General features: G+C 36.5%; 1 protein-coding gene across 1 annotated transcript; it reads right to left on the minus strand.

The window, feature by feature from the left end:
* Window positions 1-979: 979 nt before the first annotated feature.
* On the minus strand, window positions 980-25,992 carry LOC133303966 (N-terminal acetyltransferase B complex auxiliary subunit NAA25). Its single transcript, XM_061503936.1, has 19 exons — window positions 25,672-25,992; window positions 25,404-25,560; window positions 25,000-25,118; window positions 24,828-24,902; window positions 20,910-21,003; window positions 16,728-16,846; window positions 15,493-15,563; window positions 14,537-14,678; window positions 14,249-14,424; window positions 13,624-13,829; window positions 12,790-12,920; window positions 11,801-11,877; window positions 10,802-10,876; window positions 10,478-10,670; window positions 9,763-9,882; window positions 9,537-9,675; window positions 3,485-3,525; window positions 3,104-3,355; window positions 980-2,051 (listed from the first exon to the last, which is right to left on the minus strand). The coding sequence occupies exons 1-19, from the start codon at window positions 25,816-25,818 to the stop codon at window positions 1,347-1,349; spliced, it is 3,039 nt and encodes a 1,012-aa protein (XP_061359920.1). The 5' UTR covers window positions 25,819-25,992; the 3' UTR covers window positions 980-1,346.
* Between the last annotated feature and the right edge of the window lie 1,427 nt (window positions 25,993-27,419).

The raw sequence follows: 27,419 nt of genomic DNA on the forward strand, positions 1-27,419 counted from the left end.
AATTCAAAAGCACAACAGTCAACAGGTAAAGCTTCTTGCCATTCACTCTGTTAAAACCATCGTATGAATATTATTATTTCCACACATTTCATATTCCAAACATTTGAAAATAAAAAAAATAAAAATAAAAGTTAGCACTATGGAGGCTGTGTTTCCGGTATTCATTGTGTTCTTGGAAGTTGCACACATCTCAATAAGTATGTTTCCTCAAGCATAATTTGAGAATTGCCCCTGCACATCAATGTTGTTAAAATCTCAATTTATTACTACGATTTTACATTTTTACGATTTTTTTTCATCAAAACGATTTGACCAATATTCCAAACGCTTTTACGCTTTTATGATTTTTTTACATTACGATTTTACGTTTTACAATTTTTTGATTTTTTTACATTACGATTTTACGTTTTACAATTTTTTAATCCCCTTTCAATTTTACATAAGATCTCGATTTTAACAAAATTGCTGGAGATAGCTTCTAAAGCACAAAAACTCTTTTTGGACCGCATTAATTAGCAACACATTGCATGAACTTAATTAAATACAATTAAGGACGGTAAATGATAATTGCAAAAATAAATTCTTCACAAACTCTCATGCAAGACATTGGACACAGCTTGGTCCCACTGCAACTTTATCTAATAGTTCAAATAAATCACCCCGAGAGCCTGCAAGGGTTTGTGAGGATAAAATTTGTGCAAATAACAAACCATATTTTAAGTATTAATATAAGGGTTTTGCTAATATCCTGTAACAGGAATATGGTATATCATGTCACTGAGACCTGTTTTTGTGGGGCCCGCTAAATAATAGAAAAAAAATTAAATAAAAAAACATTGCACGGAGAATGATGTGAGTGCAGAAAGAAAACAAAGTTTCCTGTAACATGACTTTTGGTTTTCCCTTAATATAAATAGGCTAACCAAAAATAACCAAAATTAGGGTTTTGGAATGATAACGAAAGATCTAATCTGGATATTTCAAAAAAATATTTTTTCATTCAAAACAATAAACCAATAGTACATTGCCAAAAAAATTGCTCGGACAAACAGCTACAATTCTGAAAAGATCCGGCAACCGCTCAAAAAGTGAAGAAAAATGTTTAAAGTACACTCTTCAGAAAATTTTTACAGGAAATGACCAATAAAAACTTGAGCCAGAAACAAGTTAGCCGCAAACCATGATAACTGTTCCCCAGAAGTTTTTGACTTGGTATTCTGTAGATGAAGCTAGCGACAATCACAGCAGAACTGATGCACATTTTCTCAATCCCTAGCCTTGGACTGCAATTAAATAGCCGCTTGACAAGCTATGATAACTATTCAGCACCAGTGAATGATGTTTCATCACAGTTGAGATACCTGCTGTTTCATAGACTTGAATAACTTCAATTTTGACTCACAGATGGCAGAGAATTCCATCAATACTTTGTGCTTTCCAGTCATTATTTTCCTGGCGACATCAGTAGGACTCCAAGACTTAAGTGATTGGGATATACGATCACCAAGTTCCACATCATTCATAGAGGAAATAAATGTTTCGATAATGTGAAAGACCTGCCCGGGCCCATCATTATGCTCATCTTTCCGGAGAAGAAAAAGAATGTCTTCCAAATTCTCATCTTCAGGTCTTCTGCTCCATCCACTTATCCATTTCATAACATCCTCTAACACATGAGATAAACGCTGGACAGAATCTGTGATTGCATGAGCCAGATTTGAGCTAGACTGATAACCTGATCCACTTTTCTTTTTCTTTTTACTAGATGGAAGACAGGATCTGAGACAAGACTGGATTACTAGTCCATGCCACGCCAAAGGTTCTGTAACTAACTGCATCAAAAGTTGAATGTCGCACCGAGGAGAGCAGAGCTGGGGCTCTATGGACCTAACCTTCTCTAAAACATACTTCTCCAGCAAAGTATCTAAGATATTCCAAATATGAGGCTTACATCCATTTCTATCTGGCTGCACAAGTTCATGGGAACTCAGGCTCCATGCATTTAAGAATACAATGAAATTCAACCAGTCTATCAAGTTGGAGTCAGAAACCTGCAACAATTTTTTGAATATAAGGATCAATTTCCTAGTTGTAACTGTTAGGAATTTAATATAAACAGGTTAAACAATGCTACTTTAAAGTGCAATCGCATGTGACATTCCTCACGGACATCTATATTAATCTTTCCATTAAAATCTTCATCCTCTATACAGGAATGTTTTGTCAGTTTTCAATTCACATTCTTAGTTTATCTAATATTGCCTGTAGCGCTTTCACTTCATCTGGTGGAATGAGCGTTGGATCCAAAATTCTCTGGATTTTGAGACAGAACCATCCTGAACAAGTTATCATAATATTTATCTCGAGTCTTCCTCAATGGTGGTTCTCCGTTGTGTGCTCCGCTGATGAATAGTCTGCAGAGACCCCAATGCTCAAGTCATATCACCAGATGAAATCAAAGCTCTACAGTCATCGGATCAACTACATAATGTGAAATGAAAAGTCACATAACATACCTGCATAGAGGATGAAGGGATTTGATGGCAGGATTAATATAGATATGATCGTGAGGAATGCGATATGTGGTTGAACTTTCCAAAGTAGCACCGTTTTCCATGTTTATATTACATCTCTAACATCATTTTATATTGTATCTCTAACCATGGTGAAAGTTTTGTAACCCGGTTTATATTATATACATATTTATATCATATCTAACAGCAACCATATAACAAGCGTCTCCATAACATAATATTCAGTCTTTATTATTCTCTCCATCTTTTCTCCTCCATTTATATAAAAAAACCCTACAATTTTTTCGGTAAATTCATTTCTAGTACATCACAATTTTCTACACCACCACATTTAGGGTGCAAGTATCATTGAGCATATTAGTACAAAGAATGTCTTCCCATTTCATTTCTAAGTTCAGAAATATCTAGATCATGGCACAGACAATTTAGCACCCCGTTGGAAAAATAATCAACTAAAGTGTTTGTGAGAGTATAACATGCTAAAACATTAAAGCAATCCTACTTAGTCTCAGTTTCATTCATCTCAATATATGTTAACAATAGTAGCATAAAAATTTATGCAATCATACCACAGAAGATCTTTCACCATTAGAGAAACCCATGACCACTTCTATTGCTTCACTGAGAGAAAAGCCCAAAAATTGTGCATAGCGCTCCAGTAAAGATTTCAGCTCTGAAGAGATGTCTGGCGTAACAGAACCATTGACCTCAACATGCTCCTTGATGGATGCTGAAGCACTTCGAATAGAAAGATAGATCATCCGTGGAAGTAGGGATTTCTTCTCGATGTCTCTCTTTAAACCTGTCTCCCTCTCTTTGGTCTACGTCCATTGACAAACCAAGGAATAAAGGGAGGAATTTTAATTTTATAAAAAAAAAAATAGTTTAGTTTTTACTGAAGCAAGCATAAATTCACCAGCCACAAATCATCGAGGACAGAATTGACCTACCAAAATACCTCTAGGGCAATAAGAAATCCCTTCAAATGGCCCTGAAACAGAAGTCAACTATCCACTAAGTTCATATAGTAATCAACAAAGACAAGATACATCGGAATATAATACCAGATTATAATCATAAGTCTGAACCACGAGACTTAGAACTACACTGTCAGTTATACAAAAAATACATTTCTGATTCCCTCTAGTTACAAGGATGCCACGTCCAATTATTTCCAAACTTATTTGGAATTTTACAAACCCATCCATCCATCCATCGATGTCAGTTATATACAAAAAATACATTTCTGATTCCCACTAGTTATAAGGATGCAGTTGAATCTGAATATTATTGTATATTCAAGTGTGTATAACTGTATAAGAAGGCTCTCTATTTATAGAGACTAAAAGACCTAATGGGCTAAGCCCACAATCTAGACTAATCTAATAATAATAGACTAATATTATTTCTAACATTTCTAACACTCCCCCTCAAGCTGGTGCGTATATATCAAAAGCTCCCAGCTTGTTACAAATATGATCTATTCGGGGACCTCTAAGAGCTTTAGTGAATCCGCAAGTTGATCATTGGAATTGACAAATGCTGTCTCGATCTCCCTTGACTGGATCTTTTCTCTAACAAAATGACAGTCAATTTCTATATGCTTGGTCCTCTCATGAAAGACTGGGTTAGAGGATATATGCAAAGCGGCTTGATTGTCACAAATGAGCTTCATAGGCCGTTGTTCACAGAGATGGAGTTCCTTAAGCAATTGTCTCAGCCAGATGAGCTAACAGGTTGCATTTGCCATTGCCCGATATTCTGCCTCTGCACTGGATCTGACGACCACAGTTTGCTTCTTACAATTCCAAGAGATCAAATTTCCTCCAAAGAGAACACAATACCCTGAGGTGGATCGTCTATCTGAAGGAGAACCTGCCCAGTCAGCATTTGAATAACTAGAGATCTCTGAACTCCCTTTATTTGTGTATAATAAACCTCTTCCTGGCGCCTTTTTAATATATCGGAGAATTCTAATAACTGCATCCCAATGGGAGTCACAGGGAGAATCAAGAAATTGACTTGCAACACTCACTGTGAAGGAGATATCTGGCCTTGTCACAGTAAGATAATTCAATTTTCCAACTAGTCGGCGGTAGCGACTAGGATCTGGCAGTGGCTCCCCCTGCCCTGGTAATAGCTTAACATTGGGGTCCATAGGTGTATCAATGGGTTTACAGCCTAACATGCTAGTCTCATTTAGGATATCCAGTGCATACTTCCTCTGACAGATGGAAATGCCCCGCCTAGACTGTGCAACTTCGATCCCCAAGAAATATCGAAGTCTGCCAAGATCTTTGGTCTGAAATTGATTGAATAAATGCTCTTTCAACTGATCAATCCCGGTCTGATCGCTGCATGTAATGATAATGTCATCAACATAGACCAGGAGATAAATGCACTGGCCAGAAGAGCTATGCCGGTAGAAGACAGAATGATCGGCTTTGCTTCTGATTAAGCCAAAGGATTCAACAACTGAACTAAAGCGGCTAAACCAGGCCCGAGGAAATTGCTTCAGGCCATATAAAGATTTCCGAAGTTTACATACCATTCCAGAACTCTCCCCCTGAGCAACAAAACTTGGTGGTTGCTCCATATAAACTTCCTCCTGCAAGTCACCATGTAGAAAAGTATTCTTAATATCAAGTTGGAGATGGGGCCAGTGATGAATGGCGGCAAGGGCAAGAAACAGACGAACAGAAGCCATCTTAGCAACAGGAGAAAAGGTATCCCCATAATCAAGACCAAAGATCTGTGTGTATCCCTTGGCCACTAAGCGAGCTTTAAGGCGATCAACAGTGCAATCAGGACCAACTTTAACTGTGAACACCCATCGACAACCAACAACAGATTTCCCGGGAGGAGCACGAACAAGACCCCAAGTGCCATTGGAGTGAAGTGCCTGCATTTCATCAAGCATCGCCTGGCGCCACCCTGGATGAGATAGTGTTTCACCTGTGGTTTTAGGGATGGAAACATAAGAGAGACTAGAAATAAAAGTAAAATGTTGTGAAGAAAGTCTGTCATAACTCAAGAAAGAATAAAGGGGATGAGGATTTCGAGTGGATCGAATACCTTTCTGAAGGGCAATGGGAGGAGTCTCTGATGGAGGATCCAGAGGAGAAGAGCCAACGGGAAAGGGCGATGAGTCATCAAGAGGCAAAGTCGGAGGAGGTGCAGGCTGACGACGCTGGTATGTGAGGAGAGGACGATCTGCAGGTATGGAGGTAATGGGTTGCTCCTCTGGAATAGGGTCACCTGCAGCTGGTAAAGACAAGTCAAGAAAAGGAACAGGAAGGACCTGATCAACCTGTGACACTGGAGACGGAGTAGAGTGAAAAGGCTGTTGATCAAGGAAAGTGACATCAGCAGAAACGATATAAAGCTTGAGATCAGGAGAATAGCAACGATACCCTTTTTGAAAACGTGTATACCCAAGGAAAATACATTTGAAGGCCTTGGATGTCAACTTGTCTTTACCTGGAGTAAGATCATGAACAAAACAAGTACAGCCAAAAATATATAAAGGCAGAGGATAAGAAGGTGCTCCGGAAAACAAAATACTGTGGGAAACATCATTATTTAGCACAGAAGAGGGCATGCGGTTGATAAGGAAACACGAGGTGATAATAGCATCTGCCCAAAAACGGAATGAGACGTTCATATGAATGAGAAGGTTACGTGCAGTTTCAACTAGATGTCTATTTTTACGTTCAGCGACTCCATTTTGTTGTGGAGTGTGGGGACAGGTAGTCTGGTGTATCGTCCCATGTGTATCCAGAAATTTAGAAAATTCAAGAGACACATACTCTTTTGCATTATTACTGCGCAAGATTTGAATAGAAGCACCAAATTGAGTTTTTATTTCTGCACAAAACTTTTGATAAATTGAAAATAACTCAGAACGATTTTTCATTAAATAAACCCAAGTGCAACGGGAGAAATCATCAATAAAGGTTACAAAATACTGAAAACCCAAAACTGACATAGTCCGACTCGGACCCCAAATATCAGAATGAACAATAGAAAAGGGAGCAACAACTCTCTTATTGACTCTACTAGCAAAGGAAGAGCGAGTATGCTTTCCCTGCTGACAAAACTGACAATTCAAAGACTTAAGACCTGACAAAAAAGGAACCATATGCTGAAGCTTCGAGAGACTTGGATGACCCAAACGGCTATGGAGAAGCTCAGGAGACTCTGTGAGAGAGCATGCAACTGGAGCAGAGGGTGCATGCAGATAGTAGAGACCTCGTGACTCACTGCCCGCTCCAATCGTCTTCCCCGTACTTGGATCCTGCATAGAAAAAAACTGTTTAGAAAAGGTGATAGAGCAAGAAAGAGAATGGGTCAATTGACTAATAGAAATTAAATTTAAAGGAATGCCAGGGATGTAATAAACAGAGGTTAAAGTCAAGAAGGGAGTTGGTTTGGCTTGCCCAATGCCACGAGCAGGAGCCTTGGTGCCATCAGCAAGAGTAACAGAGGGAAGATTATTAGAAAAGGTAAGGGAAGTAAAGAGATCCTTATTACCACAAAGATGATCAGTAGCACCTGAGTCTATTATCCAGGGTCCAAGAGACGATTGAGAAAAACAAGCAACATGATTACCAGTATCTGGAGCAGGTGGCTGAGAAGAACTCTTCTGGAGAAGGGCCTCATAGTCTGCAGCGGAAATAGTCACTGATCCGGTAGAGGGCGGCACAACATTTGTTTGAGCAAAGTTCATATGTGGTGGCTTCAAGTGAGGGTACTTTCTGTAGCAACATTCTTCAATGTGGCCCAGATTTTGGCAATAATTACACCGAGGCCTTGGTCCTCGACCACCCTGTCCATATGACGTCGTCTGTTCGTGCCCGCCTGGGCCATATGATGTCATGGGCCCGCGACCGCCTTGTCCGCGGCCACGACCACTACCGCGTCCACCATTGTTCCAATTACCACGAGAGATTAAAGCAGCAGAATCAGACAAGAGGGCAGTAGGGTCAGTAGCTGGCACGTGTGCGGGGGCCACCTTATCTTGAAGATTCAGAAGGCGCTGAAAGGTCTGGGATATGCTGGGAATCTCAGTACTGGTTAGAATGTTCTCACGAACACTTTCTAATCCGTCAGGGAGACCAGAGAGAGTCACAACCGTAAAGAGACGCTCCACTTGCGTCCTGTACACTGTAGCATCCGCAGCATGAGGTAACATAGCAAAAAATTCCTGCATCAAAGAACGAATCTTACCAACATAAACTTCCATACGAGCTTCGGGTGATTTGCGCAAATCCATCATCTGGGAGACAATGGAATAAAGTTGCTGAATATCATTGGTGTAGAGGTTTTTGGCTTCCATCCACACATCATAGCAGGTCTCAAAGGGAATGAAAATATTGATAAGAGATGAATCAATGGATTGCCAAAGAATACTGAGGAGCTGAGCATCAACTTTCTCCCAGTCAGACGTATGATCTTTGGAAATATCAATCGTCTTAGTGGTGAGATGTTTGTCATGGCCCTGACCGGTAAACCAGATCTTAACGGAGGTAGACCAGGTCTTGTAAGTGGCAGATCCGGTCAATTTCAGAGTTGTGATAGATGGAATAGCACTTGAAATGATGCCGGAAGGATGTTTACCGGTTCCTTCCATCAGAAACAGCAATCAAACGACCAAAAAAAAAAAAAACGGTAAAAGTCACGCGAAAAGGCAACAAAGTAGCAACTTTTGCACTGGAAACCCCTGAACGGAAGAGACCCACAACGAACGGACACCGGATTTGGAAGGAGGAGGCAGAGGCGAGCCTGTCTGCCTTGGTTCGGCCGAAAAAGGTGGCCGGAACAGTGTACACGCGCCGAGAGAGGTGGCTCGTGAGGCCCACGCGCAGACAGCTGTGGTGGGGCCTGCCGCGGCCGTTTTGGACGGGTCTTGGACAGAAACGGTCGCCGGCGTGAGGGGAGCCTGATCGCGTGGTTTCTCGCCGGAAAGGTGGTCGGAACAATGATGAACAGTGACGGAACAGTGTTTCTGGCGATGTGAACAGTGTTTTCCGGTCAAATAATGAAGGAAGATGACGATCTGAGATCGAAAAAGGGTCTAACAATGTTCGGAGGGTTGAAAAAGGTTTCCGGTATGATGCACGGCCGTAACAAGATTTGCCGGTATGATGCACGGCAGTAAATAAGAAAGGAAAAGATATATATGTGGAAGCAGAGCCCTCGGATCGAGAGCTCTGATACCAAGTTGAATCTGAATATTATTGTATATTCAAGTGTGTATAACTGTACAAGAAGGCTCTCTATTTATAGAGACTAAAAGACCTAATGGGCTAAGCCCACAATCTAGACTAATCTAATAATAATAGACTAATATTATTTCTAACATTTCTAACAGACGCCATGTCCAATAATTTTCAAATTTATTTGGATATTTACAAACCCATCCATCCATCAAAACAAACCAATCCCATTCCCATCCAGTCTGTCCAATTACTATAATTGAAACAGTTCATCAGACACTTACTAAAAACTCCTGGATTGTGCGTTAGAAATATGGTTATGTAAAGATATGGGCAATGATTGCTGCATTGCTTAGTGCATGCGCTTTGTCTGTAATCTGTATGTTTATCTCAATACTTGATCTGGCAAGAGGCACAAGAGCTTTGCTGCACAAGCAATCCAACATTTTATAATTTTTACCCTCTTTGCATAATGAGAACCAATTACATGACCCGATAGTGGTGGCCCTGGGCTTTGACCTCCCTACAAGCCCAAAGGACTATTACTTGAGGGAACAATATTAAGAAACAACTTAAGCTACTAAGTTAAATGATTTGTAAGCAACATACACGGCAGTACCACATTCTTTCACTTACTTTGCTTTACGGTAAAAAGATAATTTGATATTTATTTTAACTTACATATACTTTGAGGATTTGTATTATTTTAATATATTGATCCTAAATAGTTTCAAGAATACAAAGATGTATTCTTCTAAACTAGAAATATGATTGAAAAAGTAACCTAAAAGGTAATTTTTCTCTGAAGTTGGCGTCCACCAGGGCCGTGTCTGCAAGTCTTCATTGAAGGTCAAAGACTTTGACCCAATCTCATTAGATAGCTCATGGAAGTGAATCCCACATTTCAAGCTTTGAAGGATGCCCTAAGAAAATAAACACTCGTTAAACCTACCATCACATTTATTAAGAGAGGTGATTTACCTATACTGAAGTTTCAAGACATGAATCACCTCTTCTTCTTCAATGTTATCAGCATTTTGCTTTAACTGTAGCATGGGTGTTTCAACTCGCGCCATTAGATACTGACTTGAGTGCTGTAATCTATCTTTAAACTGGACAAATTCAATTACCTGGAATACAACGTAAATTTATGCCTCAGTTGAATCAATTAAAACATGGACAAGGTGCTTTCAACATTACATTAGAACTGACATGAATAAATGATTTTCTTGCAAGTCTATTTCTTTTATGTTACATGTGCAGTACCATCTCAACCAAACTATGCACCAAATGAATAAATGCACTGCTCATGTTTTGAGTATCTATGGCACACCACCAAGAATACAACTAAACATGGTCAAACCTCACAAAACTATGTTTTAGCAGTGATCAATTAATCAAACAAAAAATTCTATTTATGTTTTTGACAAAAGGAACGTGTCCAACCTTATAATTCTCACAAAACTGTGTCCAGCCTTGCATTCATTATGCAAAAACTTCAAACCAAACCAAATATTATGTAGGATTCAATCTCAATTATCAGGGTTATGTTTTATTTTATTTCTTTTGGGGAGGAGGGTGGAGGGGGATTTATAATCTCCTTATGAATGAAGAAATCTTTAAAACAAAATAGGCATGCAATTTCAAATTTATGCATCCTAATGCTCATATAATTTACTTCAAAGGGAAAGTCTTTAGAAACAATAAAAGCTCAAGTATACATACCTTTGAGTAATTTCTATGGCGATATGCAAGAAATGTTAAATCTGCAGATTCTCTGAAGTGGTCATCCATAAACTTCAAATAATCCTTTAGAAGACTGTTTGATTCAGTCCAAAGTGGAGATACCAACATCTGAGGCAAAATGTGGTGCAAAACACTTTCCATCAAGATATTCTTGACATCCAATGATTTATACCTGAAGGAAAAAAAAAGCCTTTAATCGCATTGTGTAACGAGCAAAAAGACATAAACCAATAATCAGCATGTGATAGACATTATGATGACGTTTTATGAAATGATGTCAAAAAATGAACAGAACTGCCTTACCATTCATGTGCTACTGAAAGAGCACCACAGTGGCAATACAAGTGCAACAGCGCGATTTTGTACTGCGACACATATCTGCTAAAGACAAGATGGATGCGTAAGTTATTTCAAAGAAGAAAAAAATCGTTTCACAATAGCACCATAAGTATTTAGATCAAAGTTAGCTGGTTTGAAGCAAACCATCTAATGCTCCAAAGCCAGTAGTATAGATACAATATGGAATCAACATCAAAAGTAATCAAAACAAGAACACACCCTCATCATCCTTGAAAAAGACATATGCACTACACGTCAAGAATAGAGACTTCAATAACATTGTCTCCACCAAATAACTAAAATGTAAAAATTCATTTAAGATTAATAAAATATATTTTTAGTTCATATACTATACTGGTGGCAATAGTAGCATGAAGTACAAAAATGAGAAGGAAGACATGGAGTAATAAAAAAAGACATTCAAAAGCTTCACATTGTTTACCCTTCTCTACGGTAACATAAATAAGGCAAAGAAAGTCAACAATCCACTGTACAATTGGAAATTGCAACATCCATTGGTTCACTAGTCAAAAGCCACCATATACTACAGCTAACCTGTACAGTGATAATCCCAAATCCTTCTAATACAAGAAATAATATAAATGAGAAAATCGTAATTCACATAAACTTATCTAATTAAAAAATATACTCAAAACAGTAACAGAAATTTGAGACAAATTCTAGAAATGTAATTTCAATTGAGAATTATACAGTTGAACTATTACAAGTTTTTTCACACTTTTATCTTATGATAAAGTTGCTATTGTCATTAAGAAGATTATTAAACGTGATTGTTCACAAATAGCTTATATAATACAAATATATACAACGTTTAAGACACAAAAAGCATTGACCAGATGTATCAAATGATAGCAACCTAAACAACTCCAATGAAATGCTTCCTCAACTCAACGCATTTTCATGGGAGATTTCAAAATATAATGGAAACTAATTATCCCTGACCTTCGTATTGCCAAGCCGAACTCCAAGACCATAATTGCCTCTACCAAATAGCCAACATTCTTAGTACGCCAGAATAACTACACCAATAATATCAAGACATTAACAGTGGTCAGAACATTGTACAAATTTTGGAATGTTAAAGATTAACTGTGCACATTTCCAAAACACAACAATGTTTAGCTATGTTACACACGTAGCATGTGGGAAGCATACACAATTCCAAAGCAGAATGAAGAACTAAAATTTTGAGGTAACAGAAACTCTAGTTTGGTTTTAAAATTAATTGACAAAAAACAAATTCCAATTGTTAAATTGTCCTATCCACTGAGTTACATTCTTTTCTTTAGATAAAACAACCTACTGGGGGGAATAAAAGACTAACCAGTTTTTATTTTAATTTCAAATAAAATGCACAAAATAAGAAGCATTCCATCAATACATTTTCCAGGAGCAGCATTAACAGAAATACAATACAATATGGTGAACTCTTAAAACCAAGTTCTATGTTAACAAAACAAAAACAAAAAAGTTGAGCACAAAAAAGCCATAATTGTTTTTTTCCTATAAGAAATATTATTAGAGAAATAGAGATGAAAAATAGTGAAGCACATGAGCAAAGTATAGGATATCCACATTTTTTTAAGAAAACAAAAAATACAGAAGCCATAGCCAAAATTGTCAAATAAACAGTCAAAAAATGAATTTGACACATCAAATAAGCAAATCATGCCAATCTCTCTGCATATTCTCCACTGAAAACCCTCTCAAGTAACATTTATATCTCTTTGCATGTTTCCTCGTGCCCCTTAAAAATAAAGACATGTAGATAATCCACTCCAACATAACAAGAATACCTATCAAAAACTTGTAGATTCATATGTCAAGAGGAAAAAAAAATTAAAACTATAACAAGAAGAGTAGAATATCTTCAAAAGATTTTTTATCAATGTGCAATACAAAAGAAATACATAAAATATAATACCGCATACCTGAATCAAAAGATTACATGTCATTGAAAGCAACTCTTCACCATGCATGCCCTCCTGTGGATCCAAGTCTTTTGAAAGTGGGAGGTTTTTGCAAAACATTTCAAACATTTGAACACAAGAGACCTTAAGATCTGGGACAAGTTCAGATGAGCTTGCATTAATTACATTAACACTCAATATGAGAGCTAAGGCTATGACCTACAAGCAACAAGCTCAAATCTGGAGAAGTTTGTTTCTCCCCTCTCCAAAGGAAAAGAAAAAAAGAAAAGAAAAAACAGATCCAAATAAAATAATTGGAAATACATTTAAAGAAAGGGCCATAAAGGTAATAGAAATAAAAAATATTGCACCAACCATCAAAGGGGTGAAATCAATGAATATGAAATATTACGATTTAATCCAAAATATAAACAAGCTTGGAGGTGTATTGAACTAATAATATCTATTCTTTGTTTTATATCTTAAAAAATACATTAGATCTGTTAAGAGTCAGGTGCATCAAACACCAATTTCTCCTATAAGCATTCGTGAAAAAAAATAAAACCCTATGGGCTTGTGGATCAAGCACATGCCCACTCAAACTTGTACTGAAATCATAATTAAACTATTCAAATTTAAATAAAGAAATGGTGGCAGAAAGGATCGAATTACAGACATTTGGTTATAGAAAATCTAATACTAATATGTCAAAGACTAACTTTCGTAAAAGATTAATCTATAAGGGGAGGGTTCAGGCACGGTTTACATCTCTAATAAGGCAGAACATAGAAATTTCTAGGAGAATAAGTAAATAAGGTATTAATGCACATTAATATGCAACAGTATGAGACCCACCATTTTCAGAAGACTTGAGCATGTCCCCTAGCAATATTTGTTTAATTTTGAAAAGGCTTATAGACAGCCCAAGTGTCCTGGTTGGTGTAGTTGATAAAGCATCGCTGTTTTTCATCAATTTCTCCAAGAGCTCAGCCTTCTTAACAGGAGTGAAAACTTCAACAAACACCTCAACATCAGAAGTAAAGCAGGCCAAGTGACCAAACCTATTAACATCAAACAGAGTTCTTAATCAAAGAATTGCAAAGTAACACTTTACATGCCCAATTTAAATATGAAAGGAACATTTATCTAATAAATAAATAAATTATACAGCTAGCCAACCCAGAGTTGCAAATCAAATGTTACTGCCTACTAGAAAATTCGAACAGAATTCAAACATCTCAGCACACAGCATAAAACTAATATGGTCAAATAACTACAGAACAAGGACCCATATACTGCAGGACAACAATCACTAAATCGGAGAGCACATAAACCTAGATATTAAATTCCATCACGATTTTTCCCCAATAGCATTTCAAATATCAAATTTCATTCCAGCCACCTCACAAAACACTGTGCATGATAATTAAGAAGAAAAATAAGAAATTACAAGAATGATAAGTTTTGTGTTGTAAGGTACCTCCAATAATATTGAACAATGCCTTCCATTAAGTCGTCTTCATTCCCCTTCCCACAGAAATGCTTTCTTTTTTCAATTTCCATAGTTGCTAGGTATGGACACCTTATCAAGTTATTAACAGCATCCGCTTGTAACTTCTGTATAAAAGCTGATGCAATTGATATTCGACTGTCAAACTGCACTCAAATTGTTGTTTATACATGAATCAAATTCTATGCAAATAGTAATTGGTCCCTCTAAGCATAAATTAATGTCATAAATAAAAACCATCAAATGCTAAACATTCACCTGTTCATCTGTCAAGTGTGAGACCTTGCAATTGACAATTTTTGGGGGATGAACGGGATCATTAACAACCTCATCACACCAAATGTTGCCATCTTCCAGCAAACAGCCTAGGTAATGAAGGAAACACTCCCAGTCATCAGGACTGCCAAACAAAGAAACTACATCAACAGTAGAAAAATGTGGGCACCAGAAGTATTAGTGTAATAAAGACGTGAGCAAAGAAACTAAGTTCAGTTCAGGGGAAAAAAAAAACTTAGAAATCACGTCATAACTCAATTGGGAAAAACAGAAATTAGAAATCTTGCATCAACGTGAGTGGAGAAGCTATATTTAAGCGGCAACCTAGGTAATAAGCTAGATCTCAAGGGCACCTTAATACATATTGCTTAATAAAGGCACACCCGAAGAATACAGGACAGTTTGAAAGCAAACAAAAAGCTGAAATTCAGAGAGTAGAAGAACAGTTAACACGGATATGCACACCACAGTTTTCAATTTCATTAGGCTACAGTGGAAAATTAAGATAACATGAATAAAATAAAAAAATACAAATCATGTGTGCTTCAAAAACAATGACACAATAAGAGGTCAGGTCATTGCCAGCAGTCAAGCTTTGGGGCTTGTAAACCCCGGTACTATAAGCATTAAGCAATTCCCCGGCCTATATTCACCTACCAGTCCATAAGTTTGCAAGAAAAGACTCAAGTGAAGATAAAAGTATAGCACATTAACATATATAAAAGAAAAATAGAATTACAAAATGAAAAACAAGCTAGAATAGCTATAATCATAAAGGCTTATTCCAAATTTCAATTTTGAGCATGCTTTTCACACATCATGTTAGTGAGATACACAATACTATCAAAACCACTTTATGCATAAACAACTACCGCCAGTTAACAATCCAATATTTTGAAATGTTATGTCTAAACAAGGAGTCAGCATCCAAAGCATACCACGACTCTAGAATTTTGTGAAAGATATCAGCAGCAGCAGTGTAGTCACCTGCCTTAGCCAGAAGTCTCCCCTGTCAACTTAAAGTCAAAGTATACAGGTTGATGTCAAAAGTCAAACAAGAAAAATGAGAATAATGCTACAGATATCCTTTTTATTTTTTTATAAAAGAATAATAATATTAGAAGGAAAGAAAAGATATAAGGGTGAGGATGAAGATAGAATAACACACAAAAAACAAAGTTAAAGCAAAAAAAAAAAAAGCTTTTCACTCCCTCAGCATGTCAAACAAGGAAAAACCTTGAAAGAAACCATGTCAAGAGAACCACAGGAAGCCATGAAAACAATCCTATCTCAAAGCAAGTTAAAGCTTTCTTTTGCATGGTTCACCTAATTTATCTTTTATTATTGACTAAAGGGTCTGAAATACTGATTCTTCTGGTGTGCTTTCCTGTAAACATACTCTTATTTTCTGTCCACTTCTCCAAATAAAAAACAACTTTGGAAGTTCAAAGCTTCAAGGTCAATTGGACAGCAAGCTTTACAGGATTAATTCTGCTGACATTCTGTAGTTTTGTATTGTAAAGAACCAAATCAACCCAAAAGCTTAAGTTGTTGGGTGAGGCTAAATTAATGGTTTTATATATCTCAACACGCTCCCTCACATGAGAGCCCACTGGGCTTGAAGGGTGGACGATACACAGGCCCACCTACCTGTGCGAAGAAAGAAATTTCACTAGAAAGAAAGTGGGGGGCGGTGAGGATCGAACCCGGTACACCGAGACTCTGATACCATGTAAAGAACCAAATCAACCCAAAAGCTTAAGCTGTTGGGTGAGGCTAAATTAATGGTTTTATATATTTCAACATGTATATTTAACAAAGCTTTGTCTCCTGACGTGTGAGGTATATCTTTTACACTCCTTGAAAAAAATTATGCATTTTCAGTAGTGCACCATAGATCAAAATAATGCCCTTTTGTTTGAAAAAGAGTTTCCATGAATTTTCAAATATTATATCCGTATGCTACTGTATGGAATGGAGCATTTTCAACTACCCCTAGAATCTACTTATTATTTAATTATGACTTCTATCACATCAACCACTAACAACATCCTCCCAGATACTAATATCCCCTTAATTTAATTGGATGACAATTAATATTCAAAACAAATAACATACAAAATTCAAAAGTTAAACAGAAGTACATAAACAGGAAGAAAGCTATTGAGATTACCTGCATTCGTAGCTTATCAACTTCAATCATCAATAGTGATCCCAATTTCCCAGAGAGAATTTCCAAAGCATCCCCAAACTTAGCTTGCCGTTCCAATATTGAAATGTAGACCATAAGAGCTGCCACCAATTTTGAAAATTCAACGCACATATGGTTTGTTTAATGACACAAATCTTATGGTTGTTCACAATTGATAAGAAAGTGTCATTAGCTAGCAGTGGCGGACCCAGAAAATTATATGACGGGAGATGAAAATTTATGTTACTATTAAGGATGCAAAAATGTCTGCTAGGAAGAACCTAATAAAATTACAGAATTATTTTAGACATAAAAAAATTTTGCTATAATTTTTGTAAAATGTATCATAATTTTTTGCCTCCGTGACAGTGGTCCAATGCACCCTCTGTTTCAATGAGGAGTTAGCCTTAGGGCTGTACTCTGAGGTTAAGATGGCTGGAGGAGGTTGTGTAGAGATACCTCCAAGGTATCTATAAAAAAAAATATTCCAGTATTTAATATATTTGAGTTATCTATATTTCAATCATCTTAACATAGATTAAGAAAACTAGGGTTAATATAAAGTTATTGGGCTCCATATTTAAATGGAAGACAAAAAATTGACTTGGTATAACAAAAAATACCAGACATGCAAAAATAATCATATCAATGTAGTTTATAGGGCTGATTTAGAAAACTTTGAACAGAATTACATAAATAAGAATTAAATGGATAGACAAAACAATAGATATGCAAGTTCAAACTTGAATAGCTACAGTTTTTGCTTCATTAGCTTCTTTTTTTTAGTGTATAATTGGGGTTAGAACCCCAAAAGACAAAACTTAAACAGTAAAAATTCAACAGGACTTGGCCTGTTCAATGTCTGCAGAAATGACATGCGAAATGCACGGAGGATTCTGGAAAATTTGAAGACTGTGCTCAGAAGACAAGGCGTGCTTTGCTAGACAGTGCGCACTTTCCTTCATAGCTTTAGGATCCCTCAAAGGCCCAAACATAGCTTTGGAATACCGCTTCCAGCTTCAAGCCTCGCTTCCAGAAGCTCCATGTCTCTTCTTGCCTGCTTCTTCAAATCTTAACTTACCCAAACTGTCATTTTTATACATAATAAATTTTGTTTTCCAGATTTTAGGGGTGGTGGCCACCCCTAACCCCCCCCCCCCCCCCCCCCCCCCCCTCTCCCAAAAAAAAAAAAAAACAAATGTAGGTCCGCCCTTGTTAGCTAGGAGATTTTTCTTTTAGTTTGTCTTTCCCGTGTGTTATTTTGTGTTTCTTCCTTGCACAATTCTATTTAAAAAAAATTTTACTGCTCAAGATTTCCACTCTTCCTTGGAATTTTCACTTTTTTCATAACTTAAAATGATAGGGAATCCTTTGAGTTGGAGTCTCTCTTGGGTCTTATTTACTATGTTATTTTGTCCTCTAGTCTAATAAAAGGTCTTGACACTTCTAGGATATCACAACAAATCCTTCTTACAATTTCTAACACATTCTTCGAATACAATTTTGTTCCATCATGATAAACCTATTTGGAAGACTAAAGCTCCCCTTTAAGGTCAAGTCCTTTATTTGGAAATTTGTCTCTAATGGAATTATTTGTCCTCACACTCATCATCAAAATGGAATGGTGGAAAGAAAACATCATCAAATAGTTGAAATGGGACTTATACTTCTTCATTCTTCCCTTCCCTTCAAATTTTGGGATCATGCAGTTATCTCAAAAAGAATTAATAACAATGACATGGCTCAGGTTCATAGGCCAAACGAAGCTATTTTACAAGATATATGTGTTATGTGTGCTGCAAGCTCAGAGCCAGTTCCACATCTATTTTTACACTGTCATGTAGCTGTTTCTTTATGAAATTTGTCTCTAATGGAATTATTTGTCCTCACACTCATCATAAAAATGGAATGGTGGAAAGAAAACATCGTCAAATAGTTGAAATGGAACTTACACTTCTGGTTCATTCTTCCCTTCCCTTCAAATTTTGGGATCATGCATTTATCTCTAAAAGAATTAATAACAATGACAATGTTGCAGGTTCATAAGCCGAACGAACCAATTTCACAAGATATGTGTTATGTGCGCTGCAAGCTCAGAGCCAGTTCCACATCTATTTTTACACTGTCATGTAGCTGTTTCTTTATGGAGTTCTTTGTTTAGAATCATTGGAGAATTTGTGACCAGCAGTGTTGAATAACAAGTAAAAGAGATGCAAATATTTAAATCCGTGTGTTTTAATAGCACAATGGAGGCTCTATATATAGAGTACTATGGTCTATAACAATTACATAAAGACTGATTTTACAATGTGAGACTTCTTATCAGCATATTACCAATACTTCTAACCCCCCCCCCCCCCCTCCTCTCGAGTTAAAGCTTACCAAAGCTTTAAGCTTGTTACAAATGAAAAATTAACTAAATAATGTATTTAGGCTCCACAAAATATGGTTGCAATGTCAACTCAGGGATGCTAGGCTAACACAACAATGTGGCTAGAAAGACCATCAGACCGAAGAGCTGGTTGAAAAATATTGCATAACTAAGGAAGAGGCTTCGCGAGAATGACCACCAGATAAAATATCACAACAAGCAAGTATATACTACAAGAAATAAAGCTAAGCAACAATTGGAAGCTTCAACCACAGGAAAACTTAGGAGACCCAATCAAAACAAGTCTGGGACGAGGTCCGACGAGGCCAGATTGGAACTGGGACGATTCGACAGGACCAGAGTGCATAAGCTTGCCTTTACCATTTACCAAGCTAGTTTTATTGTTTGAACTAACTTCAGTTTACTGTTACTCAGTTACGTTTCAGTTACATTGTGGCTATAGTTGTTGTAACTGACTCATTGCTGAGTCACTCATCTTCTGACTCTATATTATAGCAGAACTATGTACTATCAGAGCATTGAATGAAATACAGAAAGTTCAGAGCCTTTCTTCCGCTTCCTCTCTCTATCCTGTTCCTTTTCACTTTCTTTCTCTTTCCGTCATTTTCTTGGACACGCGACACGAAGATGTGTCAAGTGTGGGCGCATGGCTGGTTGGATGGCAAGGGCTCTGTCGACTTAGGAGATGCTTCAAATCCATTGGCCACCGGCCAAAAAAGTTGTCAGAATTTTTTTCTAGTGTGGCAGCCAATGACTGCTTGCAATGGAGGGTCATCGAAGTGACAGATGACAACCAATACATTTGTCTGAGATGCAGCTGAAGAAAGTGACAAGAGAAGGTTATGGGAAAAAAAGAGTTCCAAATTTTAGGGAACTTGGCAGCAGAAAAGCAACGAGAAAGGTCGCAAAGGATGATACCAGTGGAACAGAGATGCAAATGCTTAAATCTGTTTGTTTCAATAACATAACAGAGACTATTATATAGAGCGACTATAACAATCATATCGAACTAATAAATCGATATGGGGCTTCTTATCAACCTATTTCGAATACTTCTAACAAGCAGTTTTGATGATTTTTGTTGAAGAAAAAAAGACAAAAATTTGTGGCAGTGTATGTTACGACTCTAGATTATCGCAAAGTAAGAATCACAGAAATAGGGGAAAGCTGAGGAAGAAAAGGGAAAGAGAACGAAGGAAAGAACAATTCTTTATTGATTAACAGGAAAAAGTACATGGACACAATTCAAGAGCAAGCTCTTCACAAGGGGCACTCCCCTTCACACTGAGAGACTTCTCAGTCAATTCTGCAATTCAATTCCAAAGATGTTCATGACAGAATGAATGTTGCCCTTATATACACAAGGGACTAACTACTCTGAACAACCAAACCACCTAACTAACAAATTTAACTGCCACTACAACAATTACACTAACAAGGGCCACTAATTAATGCCCCAACTATTTTCCTAATATAGGTCGTAACAGTGTATGGTACATGCTACGCTTTGGTGAATATGGTTGGAGAACAATTATCATATCCTTAAGGAGATCTCTCTAAGTGAGCAATGGTTTCAACTTAGTGTCGTGGTCTTGTTAGAGAAGATTCCCTAGCACATTAGGGGGTGGGTACCTTTGCTTCATTGAAGTTTTTCATCTCTTTTGTTTGTATTTTTCAGGAGGACCTCTTACCTCCAATATCTCTTTAATCTTAGTGAATTTCTTATTTTATCAAAATAATGATAATAGGCAAGAAAGAAATAAGATGATCACCTTCAGGCTCGTGTAAGCTATGTGAAGCAACATGTTTTTTAAGTAAGCCTTCAGCTAAAAGTAAAAGCTTATCTCCTCCATTGTCGCAAAGTACCTATCAGGAGTCCAATTCCCATAAAATAAGTCAATAGAATGTATCTAAAAGAAAAACAGAAACAATGTCACATCAAAGAACTATTGCTGAAAACGTCACAAGGAATCTAGATGCATAAGATCTAGCATGTTTGAAAACCAAGTTACAAATAAATCCCACTATAGCATTCGAGAGTTTGGTTCAGAAAATTTTTGATGTTAGCATCAAATATCGATATTGTAAGAATCCGCGCCGTTAATTAAGGAGGAAATTAATCAGTTAATTATGAGTTTAATGAGATAATTCTATAATTGACCCTAATAATTATATTGAGGCTCTAATAATTATAGTAATTAAGTTATAATGCTGAAAGTTGCTTTTCTGACGAAAAGTGCAGATACCGGTTCTGCTAGTCGGTATAAATGCGTACCGAAAAAGTGTCATGGAAAATTATAATAAGTGCATGATAATTACTAGAATAATATATAGAACTTGTAAAACGAGTTTCAAGTTAAAATAATGAGAACTGGTGCCGGAAACAGGTACTGGCTATGAAAAGCGCGTACCGAAAAGGTGTTGCGAAAAATATGATAATTCTTGTAAAATTGAGTAGGTTAAAAATTCTGAGTTTGGAATTAAAATGCTAAGCGTAGCTATTTTTGCTAATACTGTGTGGTTTGAGTTAATGAGACTATATATATAACTTTTGGGCTCAAAGCCTTAGGTTAATTCTATTCCCTACGTGAGTGTTGGCTGGTCAGGGGTGTGTGTGCACTGTTCCATTGCCACTCTTCCCTTGTTCTTGGCAAAATCCCATCAAGAGACCACTTTTCTTGGTTGTTCTTCCATCTAAACACTTGTGCCTTGTATGAGTTGGCCTTGGGAGGGTGTGGAGTGTACCATTCTGAGTTTGTGGCCTCTGTGGTGAGGTGAAGTGACTGCCTTTGGGGTTGTCTTCTTGGGTTTGGGTTGTGTGACCTTGTTCTTGGCTTCTTGAGCTTCAAGAAGCCACCTTTTGGCACAAAGGGTCAAGCTTGAAGTGTATTTTCGTAGCCTTGTGAAGTCAGAACCTTGGGGGTTGCATTGGAGGCTTCCTTTCTGCTTCATTTTTGGAGTTTAGAGCTCTTGAGGTGAGCCATGATCACATTAGTGTCATTTTGAGGCCTAAAGCTTGTTTAATCAATTAAAAAGAAGAACTTTAACCTTTTGAGTAAAGGAATGTGTTTTGGGGTTCATAACATGTTGGTGGTTATCTGTTTAAGGAGTCATTGGACTCTCAATCGCTTTTGGATCCTTAAATTTGACATTATGCAGAAGTTGGCTCGAATTTCTGCATTCTGTTGGAGAAGTATTTGAATACTTGTCCTTGGTAATCGAATACTCCTTGCAGGAGTATTGGAATACCAGATACCTTTGAAGAAGTATTCGAATACTGGAAGGTATTCGAATACAGTGAGGTTTGGTATTCGGATACTGGGGGGAAAAGTATTCGGATACTTGTGAGTATTCGAATACTTTAGTGAAAGTAATCGAATACTTTCTGGAGAGCTGGAGTATTGAATACTACTCATGGAGTATTCGAATACTTCCTGCATAAACAGCATGTAATGAGTTAAAATGAGTAAGAAAGACGTAATCACTTGTGTAATCTGAGCTATGATTATTGATGATTAATTATGGTATGGGCAGATTGTGATTTTGCTGTTTGTGGGCCTTGAGCTTGTGTGGACTCTTGGCATTGGATAGTTAGCTTGCAAGGTAAGCTTTCGTGTCCTCGGTTTAGCCATGTTGTGATTCTATCATGTCCCATGGGGGTATGGTTATATGCATGCTGTGTTACATGCTTTGGATATTTGAAATGTTGTTGAGCTTTTATGTGTAATGGCTTTTAATATGCATGTGTTGTTCCATCTTGACGGTAAGCCTGAGTATGTGGCGTCATACAATACGGTGATCCGGGGTGGATGCAAGTAGCGTCTTGCACTATGTGTGGGTATTTGGCGTATATAAATCCTGCATTTCTTTGGCCAGTAGAATAGTATTGACACACATGACATGATTATCTGCTGCATTGCACTGTTTTAGAAATGATATTGATGAACTGCTTTTGAACTTATATTGCACATGTAAGTGAGCTTGGGGTTGAAGATCCTTGAGGACCCCTTGCCTTACTGAGATTTCTTGTTTAGAGATCTCACCCCACGTTTGGGGAATGCTTATTTCAGGTTCAGGTAGTATGGGGACTGATGCCTCTGGCGGCAGGAGGCCAGAGCTTAGTTGATGTTTAGTGTTGTTCATATTATGCTGGCATGACTGGATTGGATGCTGTTTATGTTTTCCGCCATTATCTTTATGTTGCTGTTGAGTTGAGACTTATGTGGACTTTGTTGCCTTATTTGGGGTGAGCATGGAAGTTGTCCATGCCACTATGTTGTTAGTACTTTTGAGTTGAGTTGTATAAACTGTTAGATGGTCCGGTCTACGTTTTGTAATTCCGTGACTAGAGACTCATACTTATGCTATTCTAATTAATGAGGTATTTCAGTTAGCTGTTTATTGCAATGTACATAAAGGCGATGTTTTGAAAATGGTTAAGTAATCAAGTTGGTAATGATTAATGACATCATAATTGAAAAGAAAAAGATATTCCGCATTTTTAATTAAGCGCAGCTTAATACGATAGTGATAACATTACCGGATATATACGGGGTGTTACAGATATCAACTACAACATTCCCCAACTTAAGACCATATCTTTGCAACTCATTAAATCCCCATTTAGCTAGACATTATGTGCTATCCAGGTGCACCTAATAGTATCTGTGTAGGTTCTTTGCCAAACACATTGTAGCCTTGCATATATATGCATATATATACTTATACAGCATTTTTTATGAATGAGAGCAAAACTTCTTGAACCTGAAACCAGACTAGACTGTTGTGATACTGCAATCATAAACAGCTTTGATTTTGGCTCTGGTGACCGACAGGCCTTGAGAGCAATCCAAGCTGCATATAAAATATTTTCTAAAAACTATTGTCTTTTCTTGTAAATGTGTTGACTAATTGACTTAAATATGTTTGGCACAAATTACAAAGTTTGTGCACTCCTTTGAAGTCTTTCCTAGTGTTATATGTTGTTTGAGCAATCATCTACTAGGCACTAAAGAATACTATCATATCTTAAGCTTGGTATCAATTAGTATTTATAAATATCTTATTCTTAATGTCATGAACTATCCCATAAGCTTAAGCTACCAAGTAAAAACACATGAATAGTTTTATATTATATCTTTAACACATCCCCTCGCATAAGAGTCATTTGGGTTTAAAGCATGGACAATGCACAAGCCCATCTAGCTTATGCTAAAATTCAATTTTCTATTAGAGAAAGATGACTAGGGGCAGCAACGATCAAACATTAAACCACTTGGTCATAGAGGTTCTAATATCATATTATGAACCAACTATACTGAAAGTTTAAGTTGTTAGGTAAAGACACATGAATGGTTCTATATTTCATCTCTAACACTTATAATTACAAGTTTGACCAAAAGAAAGGGGGTAAAAAGATAAATGAAAAAATCCTAAGAATCAGAATATTGTTCATTCTAAAATGAACTATTCAAAACGAAAATACTAAACCATGGGCCAGCACAAACAGTAAGAACCAACATATTACTAATGTTCTAGTGGTGCCCGTGAAGTTCTAAATATACTCTACTTTCTTGTATCTCTCCATTATATCATGACATTTCACTTCAAGTCATATTTAGAACTCTTCAATACATGTCACGCAAGATAACTTGCTGATGAAGGAAAAAAACAAAAAAAGTGAGGAGAACCTGTAATTGGATGCTACAAACTGCCCAAAGAAGAAACCTTTCTTCTCCAACAAGCTTGTACATTTTGATAGCTGTCTGTCAATCAGAAAATAGGAAAGGGTGAAGTTATAAAATAAAAATAATAATAATAAACATAGAGATACACGCACACCCACACACAAAAAAGGCAAACCTGTTGTTGCTTCACAAAAGAGTACTCACGAACATAGCAATTAAAAAGCCCCATCATTAGTTCCAAATTATTTGGGAATTTACCACAGGCATGTTCATAACAGCCGGTAGCCAACTCCACTGATCAAATAAACAAACTTTAGTCAACAACCAATACACACAACAAACAAACACACATACAACCAATGATTCAAAAACCAAACCCAACCAGCTGCTTCAACCCGATTTAACCCTAATTGAACCATCGAATTAGTCGGTTAAACCAATCAAACCACGACTCAAAGCTCGCGCCAGTTCAATCTCCAGTTTGGTTTTCAAAACATTGCATATAACAATATCAAACGCAACAAGAAACCAAAAAAAAAAAAAGTTAAAAATAAAACGAAACAAGATAACCAAACTGACAATGATCCAATCGCTGAAAAACAATCTGAAGTGTACTGAGAGTAAGATCATCCATCAACATAGAATCATTAGCGTAAAGAAGCTCCTTGGCATTGAGGGAAACAGAGAAAGCTTCATCAGGCTTCCCCAATCGTTCCAGAACGAGAGCTTTGAGAGCCTAATAGGAAAAAATTTACAACACGAAACAAGTTGAATTTGACAATAGAGAAAGAAATGATATGAATGAATGAATGCATTGAGGGTGAGAAGTGAGAATTAGGGTTCTTACGACAGCGTAGGGGGAATTAGGGTGCTTGGAGAGGAGCGTGGTAACGTGCTTGAGAGCGTTCTTAAACTGACGAGAATCAATGGCGTCCCATATAGGGCGAACCCTGCGCTCTGGAATCCCGCCAGCTAAGCCGAACTTTGACGCCATTGGAATCGAAGGATCGAGATTGAAGTGGGAGTTGTTGCGAAAACACAGAACAAAATGAAGTTTCAAGTTCTAAGTTGAAAGAGAGAACACCGAAAAGGGGAAAAACCTAGAAAGTGAACTCTCGACTGGGCTTGGATTGGGTTTTAAAACTGTGTGCAGTGCAGCATACGCATAAAAAGTTTGACTCCGATAATTATTTTCAAACTTTTAATTACGTAAATTTATGTTCTATAAATGTATGGGATAGGATATAATCAAAGAATGCCACTTGCATAAATCGATTGGTAAGGGTAAGGAATTGGGTTGGTTTAGAAGTTTGTGACTTCAAACTTTATTATTATTATTATTATTATTATTATTATTTTGGGTTTATTTTTTCTAAAGTTACTTTAGATAACTGTATTTAATGTTCATTGAAACAACGTCGTTTTGAGATGAAAATTATGGTATTTTTGTAATTTTAATTTATTTCAGGATTATAATAGTCTTTATCTTTCTAATTTTTTAATTTTTCAACCTCAAAACGACGTCGTTTCGAGGAACATTAGACAAAGTTGTCTAAAGTAACGTTAGATACTTTTTCCGTAGTAGTATTATTATTATTATTATTATTATTATTATTATTATTATTATTATTATCGTTACTACAAAAAGTTTGAATGTATCAACTAACAATAAAAGATTCAAAAAAAAATTAATTATATTTTAATGCAATTAGAATAATGAGACACACATTAAAAAAATTAAAGAAATAAGACGATAATATATATAATATTATATAGAACAATAATATTAAATTAAAGAGTTAATGTCTTGATTTTAATTAATAAGAAAATACTGATACAGGATTTTGCTGGCATTTAAAATTAAAAAATATTAATTTAGAAAAAATAGAATAATGTATGATTTAATGGAAATTAATTTTCATATTTATTAAATGGAAAATTTGAATAAAATATAATAGGTGCCCAGATTTTAAGTAAATAATAATAATGTAAAGGAAAAATAACATAAAGTATAATAAAAAAACATTTAAAATTTTATTTGGAGCAAAACTAAAAAAAATCTTTGAAGTACTAAATATAGAGGTAGGATCATTTGACATCGATGTCAAATTTGAAGTTTGACACCTCATCTGAGAGTCATTAGATAAAAAAAGATCAATGGTGTCACATGCTTACAAATCAGAGTCGTTGATCTTTTTTGATCTAATGACTCTCAGATTAGGTGTCAAACTTCAAATTTGACACCGGTGTCAAAGAATCCTACCTCATATATATATATATATATATATATATATATATATATATGGTAAAATCATTATTTAGTCTACTTCCTAACTTACATCATTATTTTACATTAGTTCTACATCCTACGTCAGATTACATTATTTTACTATATATATAAAGGGGAAGGATATTGTAACAACCAAGTTGTGTTACTACCAATCAATCTCACCATTAGATCGATCATGTTGATTCAACGGTTATATTTATTTTCATCTTTGTATGGTCATGATTTCCAAATTTAAAGTGAAAACATTAAATATGAAAAATCATAACCATACAAAGGTGGAAAAAAATATAAAGTATTAAATTTGA

Source organism: Gastrolobium bilobum, unplaced genomic scaffold (assembly GCF_033153095.1).
Source record: "Gastrolobium bilobum isolate Gb01-03AN ecotype WA unplaced genomic scaffold, APGP_CSIRO_Gbil_v1 utg6918, whole genome shotgun sequence".
Classification (NCBI taxonomy): domain Eukaryota; kingdom Viridiplantae; phylum Streptophyta; class Magnoliopsida; order Fabales; family Fabaceae; genus Gastrolobium; species Gastrolobium bilobum.